Source organism: Sapajus apella, unplaced genomic scaffold (genome assembly GCF_009761245.1).
Source record: "Sapajus apella isolate SASKATOON/1434 unplaced genomic scaffold, GSC_monkey_1.0 scaffold31, whole genome shotgun sequence".
Lineage (NCBI taxonomy): Eukaryota > Metazoa > Chordata > Mammalia > Primates > Cebidae > Sapajus > Sapajus apella.
The window spans coordinates 4764498-4785382 of record NW_022436971.1 but is presented as its reverse complement, the minus strand read 5'-3'; the positions used below and the strand labels follow the sequence as shown (position 1 = coordinate 4785382).

The window sequence follows — 20885 nt, the reverse complement described above, 5'->3', positions numbered from 1 at the left end:
TTTATTTCTTAAAGTTATTGAGGCTGAGAAATCCAAGGTCAAGGGGCTACATCTGGTGAGAGGCTTCTTGCCAGTGGGGTCTCTGCAGGACCTGAGGTGCTATAGGGCATCACATGGTCAGGAGGTGAGCATGCTAGTTCAGGTCCTTCTTCCTCTTCTTATAAAGCCACCAATGTCACTCCCTGATAACCTGTTAACCCATGAATGGATTAATTCATTCATAAGGACAGGACCCTCCTGACCTGCTCACCCCTCTTAAATGTCCCACACCTCAATGGTTAAGTTGTAATGTGAGTTTTGGAGGAGACAAACGTTTAAACCATAGCAGTCATGTAGATTTATTTCAAACTTTTTAAGGGATTGACAGCCTTAGTTCTTACCCAAAGGTTTAAATCCATTTTCAGGTAATTTATGTACAGATGCACCTCAACTTACAATGAGATTACATCCTGATACACTCATTGTAAATTGAAAATACTGTAAGTTGAAGATACATTTAATGCTGACAACAAAACAGACGGTCTGTGACTTACCATGTTTCAACATAGGATTTTCAACTTCACGATTGTGTGGAAGTAATACACATTGAATAGAAACTATACCTCCTTTTTAAGTTGTAAGGCGCTCTTAGATTTCTATGGGATTATATCCCCAAAAATGTACTGTAAAGCTAAAAAAATCTTAAGTCAAACCATTGTAAATATGAGAACATCTCATGTATATTGTGTGACGTCGGGGTCTAACTTCATTCTTTTGCATGTGGGTATCCATTTTTTTTCAGGAGTATTTATTGAAAATATTATTATTTTCTCATGAATAAACTTGGCATCTTGTCGATGTTTACCTTTTTCAATGTGTTAATATTGACACTAATGGTGCAAAAGCAATGGTAGATAAAACTGTTGGCACCTCGCTGTGAATCAAGGCAGCGATGGCACCAAACTATTGGTAGTTGTTGTATTATTTACTACCAAACACTTGCAGTAAAAAAAAGATGCCAGTTTCACTTTAAAATGTCCTTGATCTAGCAGTAAAAATGAATGATCTAGCAGTAAAAATGAATGATATTAAAGCTTGACCCTTGAAAGTATGTCTTTTTAATATTCCATGTGATGAAATGGGAGGTACTCATAAAAGCACTTCTGTTGATGCTGAATCGTGCAGATCATCTCTTGGAAAAGCACTTGATGTAACTATTTGAGTTGCAAACCAGTGTAGCAAACTTAGTCAGATTTGGGTACTTTGAGCATTGAAGCAAGCACTTCACTTCAAGGAAAATAACTGACAGTATTTGTCAATGATAAAATCCAAGTTTTAAGTAAAACCTGGAAAAAGTTGAGAAAAGTTATATCTGCCATTTTGAGTTTGATGGTGTGCCAAAATTCGATGACTTTTCTGATGAGATTGCTGGTGATACCAATCAGTTTTATTTGGGGATGTTGGGTAATATAATATGTCAACATATGGGAGCTCTGTACAACTCAACCAATATTTTCAAATTAATCCATATGTTATCTTATAAAATCATGCATATTTAAAAACTTCATTCAAAGTACAAGATAGGTCAGTGGATTTTAAAATAACAATACAAAAAGTTCCCTTATAATTTTATATTCTACATTGTAAACTACAAAGAAACTACTACTCATTGAGTGTTTGTGCATATCAAAGAAGAATGTCTTCAGTTATATGAAAAAGCTTTTAAAGTTCTCTCTTCTCCAACTGTGTATCTGTGTGTAGTTAGATTTTCTTCACATCCTTCACTCAGGACAGCCTATTGCAACAAATTGAATGTAGAAGCAGATATGAGAATCCAACTTAATTTCTATTAAGCAAACATTAAAGAGATTTGTAAAAATTATAAAACCATGTCACCTTTCACTGATTTTTTGGTTTTAAGAAATATAACTATCTCCCATGAAAATATCTATGTTGTTAGTGGGTTTATTATTTTTAAATGAATTAAGTGTATTTTAAATTTCTATTTTTATTTCTAAAATGATAAATGTTGGTAGACATAAGTCACATAAATGAAAACTCTTTGAGATCTTCAATGATTTTTAGGACTATAAATGTGTCCTGAGAATAAAGATTTGAGAACCACTAATTTAATAGAACTTTTTTGTTGCTTTTGATAGAGAGGTTAGGAAGGGGCTTAGGGAATGTTAAGTTTGTGGGGAGGGTACACTTTTAATTAGAGTGGTCAGGGCATGCATCACCTAGAAGGGCATCTTCTGACCAACTTGGAGGAAGTGAGGAAGCAAGCTGTGCTCTGACAGTAGTTAAGCCCAAAGCCCAGAGGTGAAAAGATTCACAGAATAGCAAGGGAGGGATTGCAGCTTCAGCGTAATACGTGAGGGGAGTGTAATGGGGAAGGAAATAAGGTAAGAGAAAATGTGAGGTCCTGGTGGTGGTGGTGATGATTAGTTTTTTGGGACTTCATAAAGCCATTTTGATGGCTTTAGTTTTCAGTCAGTGAAATTAGAAGTCACTGAATTTTTTTTTTCTCTTTTCACATGTTGTATCTTATATTTTTAAAAGATCCATCTGCTTGCAATGCTAAGAACATTCACAGGTTGGGATAGGGTGGAGTTAAGTTTAAGACTAGTGAGGAAGGTAGTATTACTGATGACAGAAGAATGTAGTTTAGATCAGGATTGTGGCAGCAGAGTTGGAAGTGTCAGATTTTTATATGCTCTGGGGATGAACCCAGTAGAATTTCCTGGAAGATTGTATGTGGGATGATAGTGGAGTCACAGATGATGAAGATATTTGGCCTGAGAAAATCCTTCATGCAGTAAATTCAGTTGATCTTAATATTGTTTATAGCTTTATTTTTGCCTGTAATTAACAAAATTAATATGTTAAAAAAATTTTATGGCCTCTGGATTTTGTCTCCTAAAAGAAGTCTTCCTTAATAAGAGTAGAAAATTATTCTTGTATTTTCTTCTAATTCTTTTAGATAGTTTTGTTAAATTAGTTCTTCTACCTATCTGGTGTTTATTTTTGCTCTCACTAAAGCAGAGTTTCTCAAACTCAGAACTATTGACACTTTGGGCTGAATACTTCTTTGTTTGCGGAAGAATGTTCTCTTCTGTGCATTATAGGATATTCAGCGGCATCCCTGGCTTCTACCCACTAGATACTGGTAACACTCACTTCCTACCTCAGTTAAGACAACTAAATATATTTCCAGATGCCCCCAAATATTCCCTTGGGGACACAATTACTCCTGGTTGTGAACTTCAGTAAAGAACGTTTAGAAAAATGAAGCCCTGATGCTTGAGGTATGCATACTTAAATAGAATGCCCAGTTTTATTTTCATCACATTAGTGTCATTAACAATGCAAATCTAGAAACTATTATGAATATATGGAAGAGATGGGAAGAGGAAAACCAAAGCACAGATGCTTCAACTTGAATCAGTTGTTTGGAACATAGTAACCTTGCCAGCATACTGGCCAAAGTTTGAGCAGAATGATCTTAAATTTTGAAAAAGGAAGAATTAATAAGCAGATTTTGTCCCAGAATGATGCTTTACTTGTTTGTATATATATATATATTTTTTGGTATTTGTATCTTTCATGTTTATTTTGGTTCTTGTCCATAATTATATGCTTTAGTTGAAACAACAGTGTGAAGCAGTAGAAATAATGTACATGATGAACTGGACTGATAATCAGAAAACCTAATCAGAAACCTAAATCTCTTTTTAGATTTCAATTTTGATCAATTTTGGTTTCAATTGATCTTCACTTCTGTGGTCCGAAAAATGAAGAATCTTATTGTGAAGATCAGTTAAACTAGCGTACTAAAAACCTTTAAAAAATTTAAAGCAGTATAAAGAGTTATTAATATAAGGAACTATTATTTTACCTGCTTTAAGATTTTTGACAAAAATCTATGATATTTAAAACTTAAAATTGTATCATAGTTCTAGACTTGTACTTTGAAATACTGTAGTCACTAACCACATATAGCTATTGAGCATTTGAAATGTGGTTAGTCCAAATTGAGATGTATGCTAAGTGTAAAATGTACACCATAGTTTGAAGAGTTAGTATTAAAAAAGAAATAAAATATCATCATAATAATATATTGATTACATGTTGAAATGATAGGATATATTGTTATGATAGATTATGAAAATTAATTTCAGTTGTCTCATTTATTTCTTAATGGTGTTACTGGGTTACTTTAAATTATAGATATGGCTCAGTTGTGTTTCTAGTGGACTCTACTGTTCTAGACTTGTTTGATGTTAATTTATAAAAGATAAACTCCAACAAGTGCCATTATCTGTAATATATGTTCTATAGAATCAGAGAATTTTAGTTTGAAAAGGGTTTTCCCTATCAATTTTAATAGTGTTTGCAGATTATATTTTCCTCAAACCTCAGGGGAACTGTGATGCTGTATATTTTTTATTTAGATTTAATTCACGTGTTTGGGAACTTTGGATTTAAATTTGATTTTTTAAAACAATTTTTATATAAAATATTCAGATATTATATACTAAATTTAAAAGCAGAAAACAGCACTAGTTAGTACCATTAGAGTGACTCATTGATTATTTAAGTTGTGGCTGTCCCATATCTTTGTTTGACTCTATTGGATTATGTATAATTTTGGAAGCAGGTAGACTGTTGCCTATGTCTGGGCCTGATTTTCCCAATACTGTGCTATCAAACATCATAAGTCAAATTGTATCATGAAGCTTCTGTCATCTTGTGTTTAATAGAATAACTTTATTAGTCTTATTTCCTGACTTCACAATTAAATTTTATAACCTTATGAAATTATTAGAACACAAATAAATCCATTTGATAAGTACTTTGATTTTTGCAAAAAATACCTTTGAATTTACAATTTAAGAAGTATTTCTGCTGCAGAAAAATGGTTTGAAAAATCCTAATTTAATTAAACTTTTCATTTTACAGATTAAGAGTCTGATTCTAAGGAAAAATAGTTTCCCAAATTTTACACAATTAATTGAGTATTGATATCTGAATCCTGTGTATACAGTGTAAGTACTTTCTGTGTTATAGTACTGTTCTAAGGATTATAATATTTGAGTAGGGGTTGGATCTAGAACATCTTGATTCAAATTATGTCTTTAAAATAATATATTTGTTCATTATGTAGAATAGTTTTAAATTATGTATATGTATTTTTTCCTGAATTTTCTTCGAGCTATTCTCATCTGGTCTTTAGACGCACAAGGGTAGGAGCTTTACCATGGTACTGGGAACTTTCTTCATTATCCTTTTGAGTGAGCATTGTAGAGGCAGGTGAAAGACAGGCAGATTGACTCACATCCACAGAGTAGGTTATGCTGTCTACCCGATTAATAATTTTTTTCATAGTGGGGCTCTTCGGTGAGTGTCACATGGGACCTAAAATGTTCTTATGTGTCAATTCATAGAGTCGTATTCATATACCTCTTCAGATTTAAGTTTTCCAGTCTTGCTCCTTCAGCATTCCTGATGATCCTGCAGAAACTATTAGCCATTGCATATTGATATGCATAGATTATTAACTCAGGCAATGTCTTCTTTAGGCAAAGTAAATGTAATGGTAGATCTTTCTACTGTGAAGATTTTCTCTCATTTCTTAGTCTGCCATCCTACCCCCATCCCCACCCCCTCACCCGGGTTGGGGTGTAATGCCTCAGCAATCTATTTCTGGAAGTTACTGGCATTAAGTGAGAGCCATGTATAAACTAGATGTTTGCCCCCTCTGGTGTGAAATTCTCCAGGAGGCCATCTGTATTATTTGAGGGAGGGATAGTGATATGAAAGAGTAGGTTTCTGATAGTTTGAGTAACCTATTCAAAAACTTCCTTGTGCCTTTGGGCTTGCTTTGTCTTATATGTACTGTATATACCACCTCCATTTAATGAAGAAGATCTCTTGGGTACATCTACTTTTTATACATAAAGAAGGAGGGTATCATAGTTCCTGAAAGATGTATGTAAATTATTTCTTTCCCATATACCCATATGAATGGTTACAGGGCTCTTTAGTGAATGCCGGGAAGATAATTTTGGTATAATCCAGTATAGGGTTCTTTCTTGAGCATACCTGGTGATCTCTTCATGTAAGAAATTAATCGGTCTATAAACTGAGTAAAGTTTGGGAATTGGGTGAAGGCCTGAAAACATTTAGACTTTGGCGAGACTTTCTATTCTGGTCCTACATACTCCTCTTTCATCTTTTTATCTTTTTCCTCTGAGCTTTGAGGTATTCTGTCAAAATTTTCTTCTAATTTTTCTTTATTTTAGGTTTAATTTTCCCATTATAGTTTTAAATTTATCATGTATGTATAGTTCATCCTAATCTCAGTTGTTATATCTTCACCTTTTAACCTTTTCGATAACAGGACTTTGCTGTTTCTTTTAGTACATCTGTTTCTGTGGAGTAGCATTTCCTTGATTTCTTTTAAGTGGCTCCCTTATTTTGTGGGGAAGGGCATCTAGTGTTTTTCTTACTCATCCTCATAGAAATAAACTGATGCTTGTCAACTCTTTTTTTTTTTTTTTTTTTTTTTTTGAGACGGAGTTTCGCTCTTGTTACCTAGGCTGGAGTGCAATGGCGCGATTTCGGCTCACCGCAGCCTCCGCCTCCTGGGTTCAGGCAATTCTCCTGCCTCAGCCTCCTGAGTAGCTGGGATTACAGGCACGTGCCACCATGCCCAACTAATTTTTTGTAGTTTTAGTAGAGACGGGGTTTCACCATGTTGACCAGGATGGTCTCGATCTCTTGACCTTGTGATCCACCCACCTTGGCCTCCCAAAGTGCTGGGATTACAGGCTTGAGCCACCGCGCCCGGCCGCTTGTCAACTCTTAACTCAGAGTCAAGTAATAGTTGAGCTGTATTGTCACAATAGATGATGATTCCCTGAAATTGGGAAATATTTACATTTCTTGAATATTTGCCTTATCATTTTTAGAAACCTAATCCTCAGATTAACTGTGATAGAAAATTTTGCCTTGGTGCTAAAGATTCCTTCCCTTTTCCACTTATTGTGGCCAGTGATGCCAGTAATGAGGCCTGGATGTACCTAACCTACTTATCTTCTGTCTTTTTCTTTCTTTCTTTTCTTTTTAAAAGAATTTTTTTTTGAGACAGAGCCTTGCTCTGTTGGCCAGGCTGGACTACAGTGGCACGATCTCAGCCCACTGCAATCTCCGTCCCCTGGGCTCAAGCAGTTCTCCTGCTGCAGCCTCCTGAGTATCTGGGGTTACAGGCATCCACCACCACACTCAGCTAATTTTTGTATTTTTAGTAGAGATGAGGTTTCACCATGTTGGTCAGGCTGTTCTCGAACTCCTGACCTCAAATAATGCACCTGCGTCAGCCTCCCAAAGTGCTGGGATTACAGGTGTGAGCCACCACACCCAACCTACTTTAGTGTCTCTAAGCTCTGCTTCACTTAGTGGTGTCCAGGTCTCGGCTGATTTCCCTCAAAGATAAATCCCAGAGTTGCATAATGATGCTGATAGAGTCCAAATGTTGTGAATTCACACAAAGTGGGGAGTGCAAACAATGTGCCCCTTTTTGGTTCACCATCTGCCCTTCTAGCACTCACCTCTTTGAGTTATGGGTTGTGGGAAAGAGTTTACATAAAGGAAAATGGTTTTCTCACAGGAGGAGAAGGAGGTCCCTAGTGGGCATAATTTGGCACCTTTCATTATATCACATCTGTCCAATATCCATTTGGAATTTGTTAAAGTTTCTGGAAAATAAAGGTTACTCTTCTCTGTTTTCCAGTGATGATATTCTATCTATTTAAAACATGTTTTAATACTTATTTCAATAAAAAATTTTAAAAGTGTAGAATGCAGTGAACAGTTAGATTTTATTTCATCAGCATCTTGTTTGGTGTTTATAATTTTTATCAACATGTTTAAATTTGATAAAAATACAGGCATATAATTATTTTTAGACCTATGTTTATATGCCAAACATAAGGCTAATTGCAGTTAATTTTGATAGCTAATGAGTAATTATTATTTGCTTTTTAGAAAATGGATTCTACATCTCTCTTACCAACATTTTTAGATGTGGATCTGACAATATCACATATTGAATGTCTTCCCAAGGATATTCTGGTGAAATTTCAAGGCATAAATAATAATCAATGTGAGTTTGACTACCACATATTGCAGAAGGAAATACAACATACTCCAAAAGTGAAAAATAATGTTGAAATTGATGAATTTTGTTTGGTGGAAGAAAGAGTATCTGGAGAATGGCAGAGAGGAAGAGTTGTGGAAAAGAAAAATGAACTCTATACAGTGCTGCTCATAGATCGCGGAGAAGAACTAAGAGTTGCTGGTCCACAGATTGCTTCAGCCTGTGGCAATTTATTTGAGTTACCGCCACGGGTAGTATTTGGTATTTTTGCCAACATACTACCAGTTGGGGAAAAATGGTCTCCTAAGGCTTTGAGTTATTTCAAGTCATTAGTAGGAATACAAGTAAAAGGTTATGTGCAAGCTATTTTACCTCTGCAAATGTTTCTTTTTGAAGTGCCAAAAATTATATCTCAGGCCCTTGAGTTACAATTAGGAAGACTTGTTGATGGAGATTCATTTCGTCTTCTTGTGGAAATGTTAAAAGAATTCCCTCAACAAATGCCAGATTTATTGCAACATAAAATACCTGAATTGTCATTAGATAATAAAGATACTTCACTTGATATTCAACATGTTCTGGATAAGTTGCAGCCATCTTTGTCAGTAGGAAGTACTGAAAGTGTAAAGGTATCATCTGCATTGAGCCCAAGTAAATTTTATTGCCAGTTAATAAAATGGACTCCAGAGCTAGAAAACTTGACAGCACATATGACTTTGCATTATGATACTGTCTGTCAAGAAACCAGCCCCATGTGTGATAATTTTGGACTACTTTGTGTTGCCAAAAGGCGAAATGGACAGTGGCATAGGGGAATTCTTCAGCAGCTCTTGTCCCCAGATCAAGTAAAAATTTGGTTTATGGATTATGGGAGTAGTGAGGCCATACCCTCAATTTATGTAAAAAAACTTAAACAGGATTTTATTTTAGTACCATTATTTTCATTTCCATGTTCTCTGACATGTTTGCACAGTCCAGATAGAGATGCAAGAACATTTCAACTGAGTATATTTAAACAGGCCTTGTTAGGTCAAGTGGTATATGCACACATTGATTGGTTCAATAAGGATGAGCATTTGTATTATGTGACATTACAAAGCCGAGAGTCTACAGTTAATTCTAAGGGTCTACTGAAGACTGTAGGAACACAAGTATTTTGTCCCATGTCTGATTCAAAAATTTCCAATATGTTGAGTGAGACAAATGCATCTGATGTAAACAGCTTTGCAGTTGAGGGTTTTATGGGAAATAATGAATGGTCAATAGACTATCTAAATGAAAAAAGCATTTTGAAAGTAGGTTTTCCTGTTAAAACAGTAGAAATGGAGATAGAGGCCGCCTACGTAGCTTTTATAGCATATGTATTAAACCCATCAAATTTTTGGGTACGCACTAATGACCATCAGAATGAATTTCAAGAAATAATGAAAAATATAAACAAATTTTATGATTTATGTGAAAACGATGAAATGATTCTAAGAAAACCTGAACCTGGATTGTTTTGTTGTGCTAGATATAGCAAGGACAGACATTTTTATAGAGCTGTCATCACTGAAATTAATGGTTATAAGATTAATGTTTATTTTTTGGATTATGGCAATACTGATTCCATACCATTTTTTGATGTAAAAATTTTGCTTCCAGAATTTTGTGAGTTGCCTGCCTTAGCCATGTGCTGTTCACTTGCACATGTATTTCCTGTTGAAGATTTATGGACTAAGGCTGCAATTGATTATTTTAAAAAATTAGTTTTGAACAAAGCAATTTTGCTTCAGGTTATCACAAAAAAAGATGACAAGTACACTGTAAATATTCAAAGTGTTGAAGCCTCAGAAAATACCGATGTTATCTCTCTTATGTTACAAGCTGGATATGCAGAATATTGGCAAGTAGAACCAGAGTATTTTCCAAAATCTGTAAGTGAATATTCAATGTTAAATTCAAAATCTAAAAACAAAGTTAGTATTAAAAAAGTCATATCTGCCCTTCTTGAAGGACCTACGTCTAAAAAATACCATTCAAATAACCTGATAGAAAAAAACTCGTCTTTGCCAAAGTCCCCAGCTGTTAATTTCTCAGATTTAAAAAATCCTTTCACCTTGTCTGTGGGACCTGAGTCATCCCTGCCTTATAAAGAACATATTTTTAAGCCAGGAACAGTTCTTGAAGTTAAATGTTCTTATTTTTATGGCCCAGGTGACTTTTCATGCCAGCTCCAATGTAAGTTAGAAGACCTAAAATTACTAATGGAGCAAATTCAGAATTATTATAGCATTCATTCTGATCCTTATCAGATTGGGCAGATTGCTTGTGTTGCTAAGTATTCTGGGAAGTGGTATAGAGCTGCTGTTTTGACTCAACTATCAAAAGAAGTTGACATAGTATTTGTTGACTATGGTTACCAAGGAAGGGTTTTAATTAAAGATCTCTGCGCTATTAACCCACGTTTTCTTTTATTAGAAGCTCAAGCCTTCAGATGTTGTCTTAACCATTTAGTTGAACCTGTAAGTTGTAAATTATTCAGTTGGACAAGAGAAGCATACAGACACTTTCGGAATTTTATCTTTTCATCTAGAGGATCATTGACTTGTATCATCTATGCCTTATTTCTTGTGTATCCAAACCGTTTATATAACTTAGTAGATTTACAATCCTCATTTACTAGTGCAAAAGAATTTCTTATTAATAGTGGCTCTGCTCAATACATCACATTATCAGAGCCATTTTCATCTTTAGCTAGTCTTTACAGTTACTGTTACTCTTCCTTTAATATAAAAATTGGAAGTGAAGAAGAAGTGTATATATCTCATATCTGTAGTCCCAAAAAGTTTTATTGCCAGCTTGGCAGAAATGATAAAGATCTAGAGATGATAGAAACAAAAATCACAGAGATTATTAACCTCAAAAATTGTCCAAAATATGATTCTAATAAAATGAGATTGTGCATATCTAAGTATGTAGAGGATGGTCTCTCATACAGAGCTTTAGCAATACCAACAGATTCATCATCTGAGTTTCTAGTCTACTTTGTAGACTTTGGAAATAAGCAATTAGTAGGAGAAAATATGTTGAGAGCCATTTCAGCTCAGTTTCCAGAGTTGTTGTTTACACCTATGCAAGCTATTAAGTGTTTTCTGTCAGATCTTAGAGATGTAGATGTTCCAGCAGAAATCAGTAGTTGGTTTAAAGACAATTTCTTGGGAAAACCATTAAAGGCAGTAATATTGTCCAAGGAGTCAGATGGACAGCTTGGTATAGAATTGTATGATGGACCTCAATATATAAATGAGAAAATTAAAATGTTGCTTCATGCTTATGGAAAAAAACATGGTGTCCAAGCATGCTGCATGGAAAAGAGTGATAAAATAAATGAGAATAAGAGATTTACTGCTTCTTTGAAAGGCAAAAAAGAAAACAACTATCACCATAATATGACAAATAAAACTAGTCTCATAACATATTCTGAAAGAAAAGTAGATAAATTGATGCATCCCAAAAGTATATATCCCAGGTTTTTGAAACCATCAGTTTGTTATAAAATAGAATCTGTGCCAAAAAACAAAATGAAGAATTCTTTGAATGATGGTCTTAAAGGTGTAAAAATTGTCTCTGGATCTGCACATATTCTTGACAAAAGTGGTGTGGGCCAAAAATCAGTAAAGGTTGTATCACAGTCTTTTATCAGGGAGTTAAGTCAAGTAGCCTTACAAAACCCATATGACCTTATTAGGCCACAGATCAAAGACCTTCCTCAACCCCAAATTTATTTGAATGCCAAAGTTAAAGGGTATGTATCTAATATCAGTAATCCAGCAAGTTTCCATATTCAGCTTGCTGAGAATGAAAGTGTGATTATCAGACTTGCTGATGCTCTAAATGCAAGAGCAAAGAGATTGAAGGAGAGAAAATCAGTTAAACCTCTAGTGGGAGATCTTGTAGTTGCAGAATATTCTGGTGACAATTGTATTTACAGAGCAGTTATTAAGAAAATTTTGCCAGGAAATTCTTTTGAAGTAGAATTTATTGACTATGGTAACTCTGCAATAGTAAACACATCTAAAATGTATGAACTTCAGAGGGAATTTTTAACTGTTCCTCAGCTAGGAATCCATTCTTTTCTTAGTGGAGTAAAATGGAACGAGCCTGATGAAATATGGGACAACAAAACTGTGGATTATTTTACTTCAAAAGTACATGACAAAACAGTTTATTGTGAATTTTTGAAAAAACATGATCAGAGATGGGAAGTAAATATGATCTGTGATGAAAGATGTGTCATTAATGAACTACTGAAATGGAAAGCATGTTCAAAACTACAGAAGTCAGCATTGCAAATACCTCAGGTTATCTCTCAAAAGGTGAACCCAGGTGATGATAATGAAATGAACAATGGAAGATCAATTGAGTCTGAAAGTTCTATGAATTTGAACCAACAGCTGTTTAAAATTCCTTTGGAAGAGTTCAAACCTGGACAGCTTGAAAAAGCTGAAATACTTCATGTTTCAAAAAGTGGAAGATTTTATGTGACGTTATCCAAAAATAAAAAAATTTTATCAGATTTAATAGTATTAATTACTGAAGAAGAAAAAAATTCCCCTTTTTTATCAATGGAAAGTATTGAAAAAGGTTTAGAATGCTTGGCAAAATCTAAAAATACCTTGAAGTGGCATCGATCAAAAGTAGAAGAAAAGTATGTTGATGATAAAGTACTTGTTTTTTTAGTAGATTGTGGTGTCTATGAAACAGTGCCTGTATGTAATACCAAGCTGCTTAGTAATGAAATAAGAAATATTCCTAGACAAGCCATACCTTGTAAATGGATGTGGTTTGAAAATTCTAAGAATATGTCATTTGAGTGCTTATTTGCTCATTTGGAAATAAATATCCTTTTCCTGAAATATTTAGATGCTGTTTGGGAAGTAGAGATTTTGGTAGATGACCTGTTACTTTTGGAATACTTAAATCCGAATTCAGTTCCTATTGAAGAAAACAAGCTTAGACCTGAAGAAATTGTTTACAATATTGAATCTAAGACTCCTATATCATCATGTGCAATAAAATCGTTTACTTGGGCACAATTCCAAAATGATAGGCAGTATTCTGGTATTGCAACTTCTGTTTCTGATCCATCAGACTTCTATATTCAGTTAGAAGATTCCTTTGATATAATGAAATATCTTTTTATGTTGCTTTCTGATCTACCAGAGACCTTAGAAACATTTCCTCAAAAGTTCATAATTCCTGGTTCTAGTTGTTTGTTCAAATATAAATCAGAAGATCAGTGGAATAGAGCAGAAATTTCTGAAGTCTCACATCAGTCTTTACGTCTTTTGTTGATTGACTATGGATTTTCTTTTTATATACATTATTCAGAAATTATAAATCTTAAAGTTGTTCCTGAGGAACTTTTGAATTTGCCAAGGCTGAGTTATCCATGTATTTTATATGGTATCTTACCTGCTAAAGGAAAACATTGGAATGAAGATGCCAAAAGCTTTTTTCGAGATTTTCTAAGTAAACCAGACTTAGTTTTTCAGTTTAGAGAATATAATTCTGAAAGGAAATGGAAAGTAGATGTCATTCATGAGAAAAACAATTTGGCAGACATATTAGTTGCATCTGGTCTTGCAACTTATTCTGAAGATTCAGCTCATCTTCATGCAATTACTGCTATGGAATCTACTAAAATCCAATATAAATTACAGAGTAAGCCTACTTTCCCATTGTTAAATCAAAATTGTTGCAAAAAACAAAATTTTACATGCACTGAGAAACAGAAGTGTAAACAGAAATCTACAAAGAGGAAAGATGTTGATAAGAACCTCTTAAGGAAAATTCATATTAGTAAAAGATCACATTCTAGAAATTTGAGAAAGAAAGTTGATAGTGGAAAACATTTCCAGAGTACTATTTTGTTTGATACATGTACAACAACTTCATTTTGGGGACTGCCTGATGGTTTGAAGAATAGCAGTTATGTTGACATTTTTTTTGAAAAACTACCAGCTGAAGGAATACAGGAAAATAAGACAATGAATTTTAGAACATCAGTAAAAACATTGCATAATAAAGAAAAAATTATTTCAGAAGAAAAAAGGTAAATAGATATTTTTCTGAAGTCAATTTTCTTCTGTAGATTCTATTTTTTGATTCTTTTAAAGTTTTTTTATATACTAATATTATCCAGATTGAAAATATATTGCAGGAAAACTCACTAGAAAGTCTGAATAAATGGATGAACTGGAAGTGGCCACTATGATTATAAAATGTTGCTTCACTATCTTTACATTTTTTGAATGGCAAAATTTTTAGAATATAATGAAAGATTTTAACCACACATGCATGTACACGTATGACATTTGACAAATAATTTCAAGGGTTTCATAAAACTTCTAAATGTCTGTAGATCTCATGTTAATAAATCTTGCTATTGTTAGTGAGCTTCCTGGGCTCATTTTGAAGAATAATTTTTTGTTACATATTGTTTTATATCATATGACATATATCTTTAGGTTTTTTGAGTGTGCTTCCAGCATATTTCTAAACCAGATAAATTTATAAATATACCGACTGTAGCATATTTTCTCCTAAATCTCTTAGATGTCAAACTAATTCTAAAATATTGTTAACATTTTAATATTTTGTGAATTATAGTATTGTCTGATTTTGTTTATGCACATTACATTCATTTTCTTTATGGATTAATTACTGAGGATTTTGTAGGCTGTAAAGAATGTTCCCTGGCAAATGTTTGTTTTCACTTTATAAATAAAATGTGTATTATTCCACATTCTGTATTATAACTACTGTCATAACAGGCTGTACTCTTTCAGTGAGTAGAAGTGTCTTGTTTTTATTGATGTAGTATTAGAAGGTATTTTTAAAAATTTTACCTACATGTTCCATAGTGAATTGATAAATGCTTTACAATTGGCCCACTTTTCTATCTAATTTTCACATCTTTCCTGATAGCAGTAGTGGTTATAGTAGCGATAGAAGCAGCCACTTTATTTTGAATGCTTATGTTTCAGGCACTGTGCCAAAAGTGTTATATATATTATCTCATTTAATGCTTATCACAGCTCTATAAAGTATGTTGATATAAAGCTTTAGGAGCCTAATAACTAGTGCTCCACTTCTTTGAGTTTTCACCCACTTTCAGATAATCTGTTTCAGAAGGAGAAAGATAATTGTTAAGCAAAATGTCACAGTTAAACAAAATAAATAAAACCAATAACAATATTGAAAGCTGTGGCTTATATTCATGGAAACATTGGCTTACCAATAGTGAAATAAGGAATTATTTAGACTTATACAGATAATTATAGGTGTAGACAAGAGCATCGTCTTCGGGGGGTGGGTACCCATGTAAAACAGCCTGAGGCCATTGTCTCCAAAAGGAAGAGGAAGAACAGGCTAATCAAACATATGTCTTTCTCCTTCCAAGTGGACCAGTGAGATTGACCTTACTTCTGGAAGGTGGAACTAAGGAGAGCAAAGAGGCTAAGAGTGTTATGCTAGGAGAGTGCCCCACCCATGAACCTCCACATGGAAGGAAACATAAGGAGTAGGAAAGGAGCAAAGAAGCATTCTCCTCCAAGCTGTTATCACCACTTTATGGATGAGTCTCAGGGAAATTAAATATCTTGCCCATGAATTTAAAGCTGATAGGTAAGGGACTGAGATGTTAAGCTCAGATTTCTTTGACCACTTTCGTTTGTTATTTATTCTTTCTTTTGAAAAGTAAGCTTACTTGAGGAAGAGTTTCCTATAAATGCTTGGCACCAAGCCATACATTTTGGCTCTTATATCCTTTATTGTTCCTTTGCCTGTATATATGTCTACGTTTTTTTTAATGTTTTTTTCCATCAAATTCTTTAAGAACCCACTTTGGGCCCTTGCTTCTATCTCATAGCACTCCAAACACACAGCGAATCACTAAGTGAGTTAAAGTAGCTATTGTAAAAGTAGTTAGAAAACCAAACACTAAATTATACTTCAAAACAAAGATTTGAAGTCCTATTTAAGGAAAAAAATCATGACTTTGTTATAACAAATGTAAGAAATATGGTTTCATGGATTAATTATAAATTTCCATACTTGCTATAATCATTGCCTTAAAACAAGAAAACAACATAAAAAAACTGGTTTTATTACCTTTGCTATCTCAGCTCCTACCACCTCTATCACTCTTCCACCATTATTGCCTGAAGTTACTGAGTCTTGGGCAAAGTGATTTTAGTAGTTCCTCTTGGTTTAAGGCATCAATATTTGAAGAGTCTTACTAAAAAAGCATTAAAAATGGACTCTATTACAGTGATTCTCAACCTTGACTTTGCATTGGAATTAACAAAGGAAGCTTTCAAAAAACCCTGATGCCTGGGTCCCTATTAAAAATTAAACATTCTGTTTTAATTGGTCAAGAGTTTACTAACGGGTATTTAAAGCTTTCCCGGTGATTGTAATGCACAGCTAAGGTTGCTAATCACTACTATAGAGAGGACTGTGGATAACTTCCTGAATTATTTTGTGAGAAAAAATAATTTTACCCTTTATGTATAAAATCACTTAGAATCTATTCTTTCTGTATTTGGAGTCCAGGCTATACATAATGAGTCACAGTAATTTTGAGCTAAGCTTAATTCAGAGTCAATATAATAGTGAAAATATTATGTTAGAAATGGCCTAGTTGTGTAATATGTTTATTTTATCTTGCCCAGGTATTGTTCTAAATGCAGAAGTTGCCACCCTTTACAATTAGGAAAGTGGCGTAACTTTCCCATAGTGTCAGCCTATTTTAACATCAGTGTTTAAATATTCAAGGTATTGTTTTTATCTGCAGACGATTTTCTCCAGAACAAACTTGTTCGTCTTTTTCCAGCATGTTTTCTCATTTGTTTTTGTTTTTTAAAATCATGTTTGCTTGCCCACATGCTTGTTTTTGCCTGAAAATCCTTGTATAGATTATAGGAACTAGAGAATGTAATAACTCTTTCAAAAAAGCACAGAAATATCTGTTCATTCTTTGCTGATGAGGCCGTGCTTAATGGTAATACGTACCTATCCTTCTATAGTTGCTTATTTAACTGGAAGTCATCTTTGAAAGAAATTTGGAAAGTCAACTCATTTTTAGAGAAGAGTTTTTGATATTTTAAACAGGAGGTAACATCTAGACATCCAGAGGAAAATGACTGATAGGCATGTGAAATGTCAGATTGAGTCCTGAGAACCCAACACTGTTGAGTCATACAGGTTTATGAATTTGCTTGCATTGCAAAGTATGGGCACTGAGGCTGACTCCCTGAGTGTGAATATTTGTTTTATTTCTTATTAGTGATAAAACCATGGGTGAGGTTTTAAACTCTTCTGTGCCTCAGTTTCTTCTTGTGTAAAATGGAAATCATAATACTAACCACCCCTTTGGGTGGTTGTGAAGATTGAATAAGTTAAAACATGTAAAGCATTTTCAGTGTTGCCTGGTACATAATAAATGCTCACTAACTGTTAGAAATACAAATGATTATCCTGATAAAGCTATATTTGTTTTGAAAGTATTTTTGTGAAATCATAAGTTAAAATAAGTTTTGATGCTGCTAAGCAAGAACTGAACTATATTTAGAGTGAATACACACAGATGTATTTAGTGTAATGGTTATATTCATCATTAAATTTCCATTCTGAAGATATAATTTATGAGTAAGAAACGATTTATGAGTAAGAGACAATTGTACTTCCAGATAAAGAAGGAATAGGTTATATATATTTTCCATTGTGGACATATATTGCTAAATGAACTAGATGTTTTTAGTTGTTACACAGAATTATATATATAGCATATGATTATAATTATACATATAGTTTACATTATATATAGTATATGTTATACATATAAGATATGTATAACTTATTTATACCCAATATTTTTCCTTATTTACCTTTTATATTGTGACTTTTAGGAATTGCTAAGTAAAAGGGAAATCATGTTTATAGTAGGAATTTTTAAAATGAGTAAGTCTTAAGTAACTCTTGAGACCCATAATGCTTTGAAGATTATAATACAATATACTCCTGATTTTTTTTGTTTGTTTTTCAGTAGAAGGAAATGGAAGCTCAGATCACGTATGCATTAGTTTGATAACAAATGATACAAAGGATATCCAGTAATTGCTATTTTGGTTTAGATGCTGTAGAGCTAAAGTCGTAAGCATAGCACAACAACTTCCAATATTAAATCATGTTAAATGAATTTTTCAGATTTTTTTCCCGAGGAGACAATGTTAGTTTGCCATGGAAATTTTCTGTGACCTAGAACACGATGCTTTGCTTTTAAAAAGATTACTATTTAGTAAATATGGTTCACCAGTGTGAGATATCTTGAAAATATTTTATTTGATGAACTATTCTTCTTTGTATGTGGTTTCAAAGGCAATAAATACCCTTTTACCGTCTGATACTTTTCAGATGTCTTTCCTGACCTCTGTTTCAGGTGCTACTTTGTCCAGGCTTAATTGCAATAGAGAGAGTTGATGCTGTCGTTTCCCTGGAAAATATAAGTGCTTGTAGGAGTGATATTTATTAAAAGGAAATAGGGAAGAAGTCAGACATAATCCCATCTTTCCCGATGATAATATTCTATCATTTTATTTTTAGTGATATTTAATTTTAGTTGGGTTTTATACTTTTGGTTACTAGCTACTTGGAGATAATTGTGATATTTAAGAACAATATATCCAGTGGGGAAAAGGAATCAATATTTTGTCATTGCATTTACTATTGAATTTAAATTTATTTTGCAAGTAAATATTAATTGAGCAAGTTCAGAGTATTGTTTTGATGCAAAGATAGAACCATAAAATTATACAAGTGCACTTAAGAGTTAGCATAAGCCAAACAATTCTGAAGAACTGGATATAGGGAGATTGAAAGAATATTTGCAAAAATTTAGAAAATTCCTAAGCAGGCTAGGGACAATGTGTTAATATCTATATGTCTATGTTGAGCATGTCGATATTGTCATTTCTTTGACGTTGGGAAATAATTTCCAGAAATACTGTAAGTTTGAATTTGGTATCCTGAAAGTTAAAGTTTACTTAAGAGTTGGAAACTTTATCAATTTTTTTCAAATAAGTTCATCTCTAGTTTGTGTTTATTTTAGAATAAAGAATTTAACATTTACTTTTTGTAACCTAAACTCTCTGAATACTTTTGTGTCATTCCCTCTCCCCTAACCCCTGCCAGATCTTGAAGTTTATTTGCACTTATGAAGGCTCTCTGCTTTGGAATATAATTCATTTTACAGAACATCTTTTTTTTGTTTTTTTTTTTTTTTTTTTTTTTTTGAGATGAAGTCTTGCTCTGTCGCCCAGGCTGGAGTGCAATGGCACTTGGCTAATTTTGTATTTTTTTGTAGAGATGGGATTTCACAATGCTGGTCGGGCTGGTCTGGGAACTCCTGACCTCCGGTGATCCACCCACCTTGACTGCCCCAGGTGCTGGGATTACAGGCATGAGCCACGGCGCCCAGCCCCCACATTTTACCCAACTTCTATAGCTGTTGTATCACTGGGGTGCTTTTGTTGTTTAGTCACCATAAAATATGGCAAAGTTAATGATTTTAGTTTCTTAAAAAGAAAATAAATTTGAATGTCAAAGAACATTATATTATAATGCCTTTTGGGGGTGGGGCACACCACTTTAATCAGGAAGGACCAATCATTTGCCTGTAGTTTTCAGAGTTCCCTTAACTTCAGTTATGTCTTAATGTACAATATTTTAAATTTGGAAATGATAAAAATATATAAACTAGAAAATTGATTTGCAGCATTTAAATTATTAAACCCTACAGAAAATGACGTTTTGACAAGTTTACATTTCAGTTAATTTTAATTGATATTTCTCCTATTTGGACACAAGTCTAATAAAGAATATAGCTGAAGATATGTCTGAAATTAGGTTGCCTTCTTTTAAGATAGTTTGTAATTTAAAACTAGATTTTTTCTTTTATTTTTTATTTTGAAAGTATTATTTTTCAGTCTCTATTTTATTATACTATATAATTTTAACATAGAAGATGTATAGTAATAGTGTGGTTTTATTCAGAGAACTTTCAAATAGAAAGTAGCATTTTCATCTTAGGATTTATATTTTCTTAGGATTAAGTTTTATTTTATAGTTTATAGTCAATATTAGAATAATGCTTTTTTCCACCCTAAAACATTTGTGTTAAGTTAGTAAGATCTGTTGTTTTTAAATTTTGGGAACAGATTTTTATTTAAAAATTTGGAGAACAGTAGAACATTTAAATTACTATATAAAATACTATATTTCAAAGTTTAGGATTGTTAAATCTTTTTCTTTCTAATTTTACTCTATATAAAAATGAGGTTTCAATCTCATATAAAATGACTTTCAATATAGAAAAAAGTGATTTGTAAGCAAAACAGTTAAGATTATTGATATTTTTAAAAATAACATTCACATGTACATTTTTCAAGGCTGTATATTGATGTGAAATAGAATACTCATATCCCAAACTGTTAAAGACAAATTATTCAGATACTTGTGTTTTCCTAGCATAATTATTGTGAAATTTTACCTACTCTGTCATATCGAAGATTCAAAGTGTCTGAACATTTTCTGCTTTTACTTTTTAAATCTGTGTATCTTAATATCAGCATAATTTTTTTCTGATTTTTAGAGGAATATCGAACTCTTAATGCCACTTTTAAAGCAGTTGTGATATTGT

At 33.2% G+C, this 20885-nt stretch overlaps 1 protein-coding gene across 3 annotated transcripts in view; it reads left to right on the top strand.

Annotated features, from left to right (window-relative positions):
• Positions 1–17967, top strand: part of TDRD15 (tudor domain containing 15) — a 29214-nt gene extending 11247 nt beyond the window's left edge. For 2 of the 3 annotated variants that reach the window (XM_032293997.1, XM_032293998.1), the window contains 2 exons: positions 4942–5027; positions 8029–14933. In XM_032293997.1, the coding sequence (XP_032149888.1) occupies positions 8032–14241 (6210 nt within the window). In that variant the 5' untranslated portion in view covers positions 4942–5027; positions 8029–8031 and the 3' untranslated portion in view covers positions 14242–14933. Of the gene's footprint in view, positions 1–4941; positions 5028–8028; positions 14934–15587 lie in introns of those variants that run through there. The other variant, XR_004273686.1, reaches the window with a different exon arrangement.
• The last annotated feature ends 2918 nt before the right edge of the window (positions 17968–20885 follow it).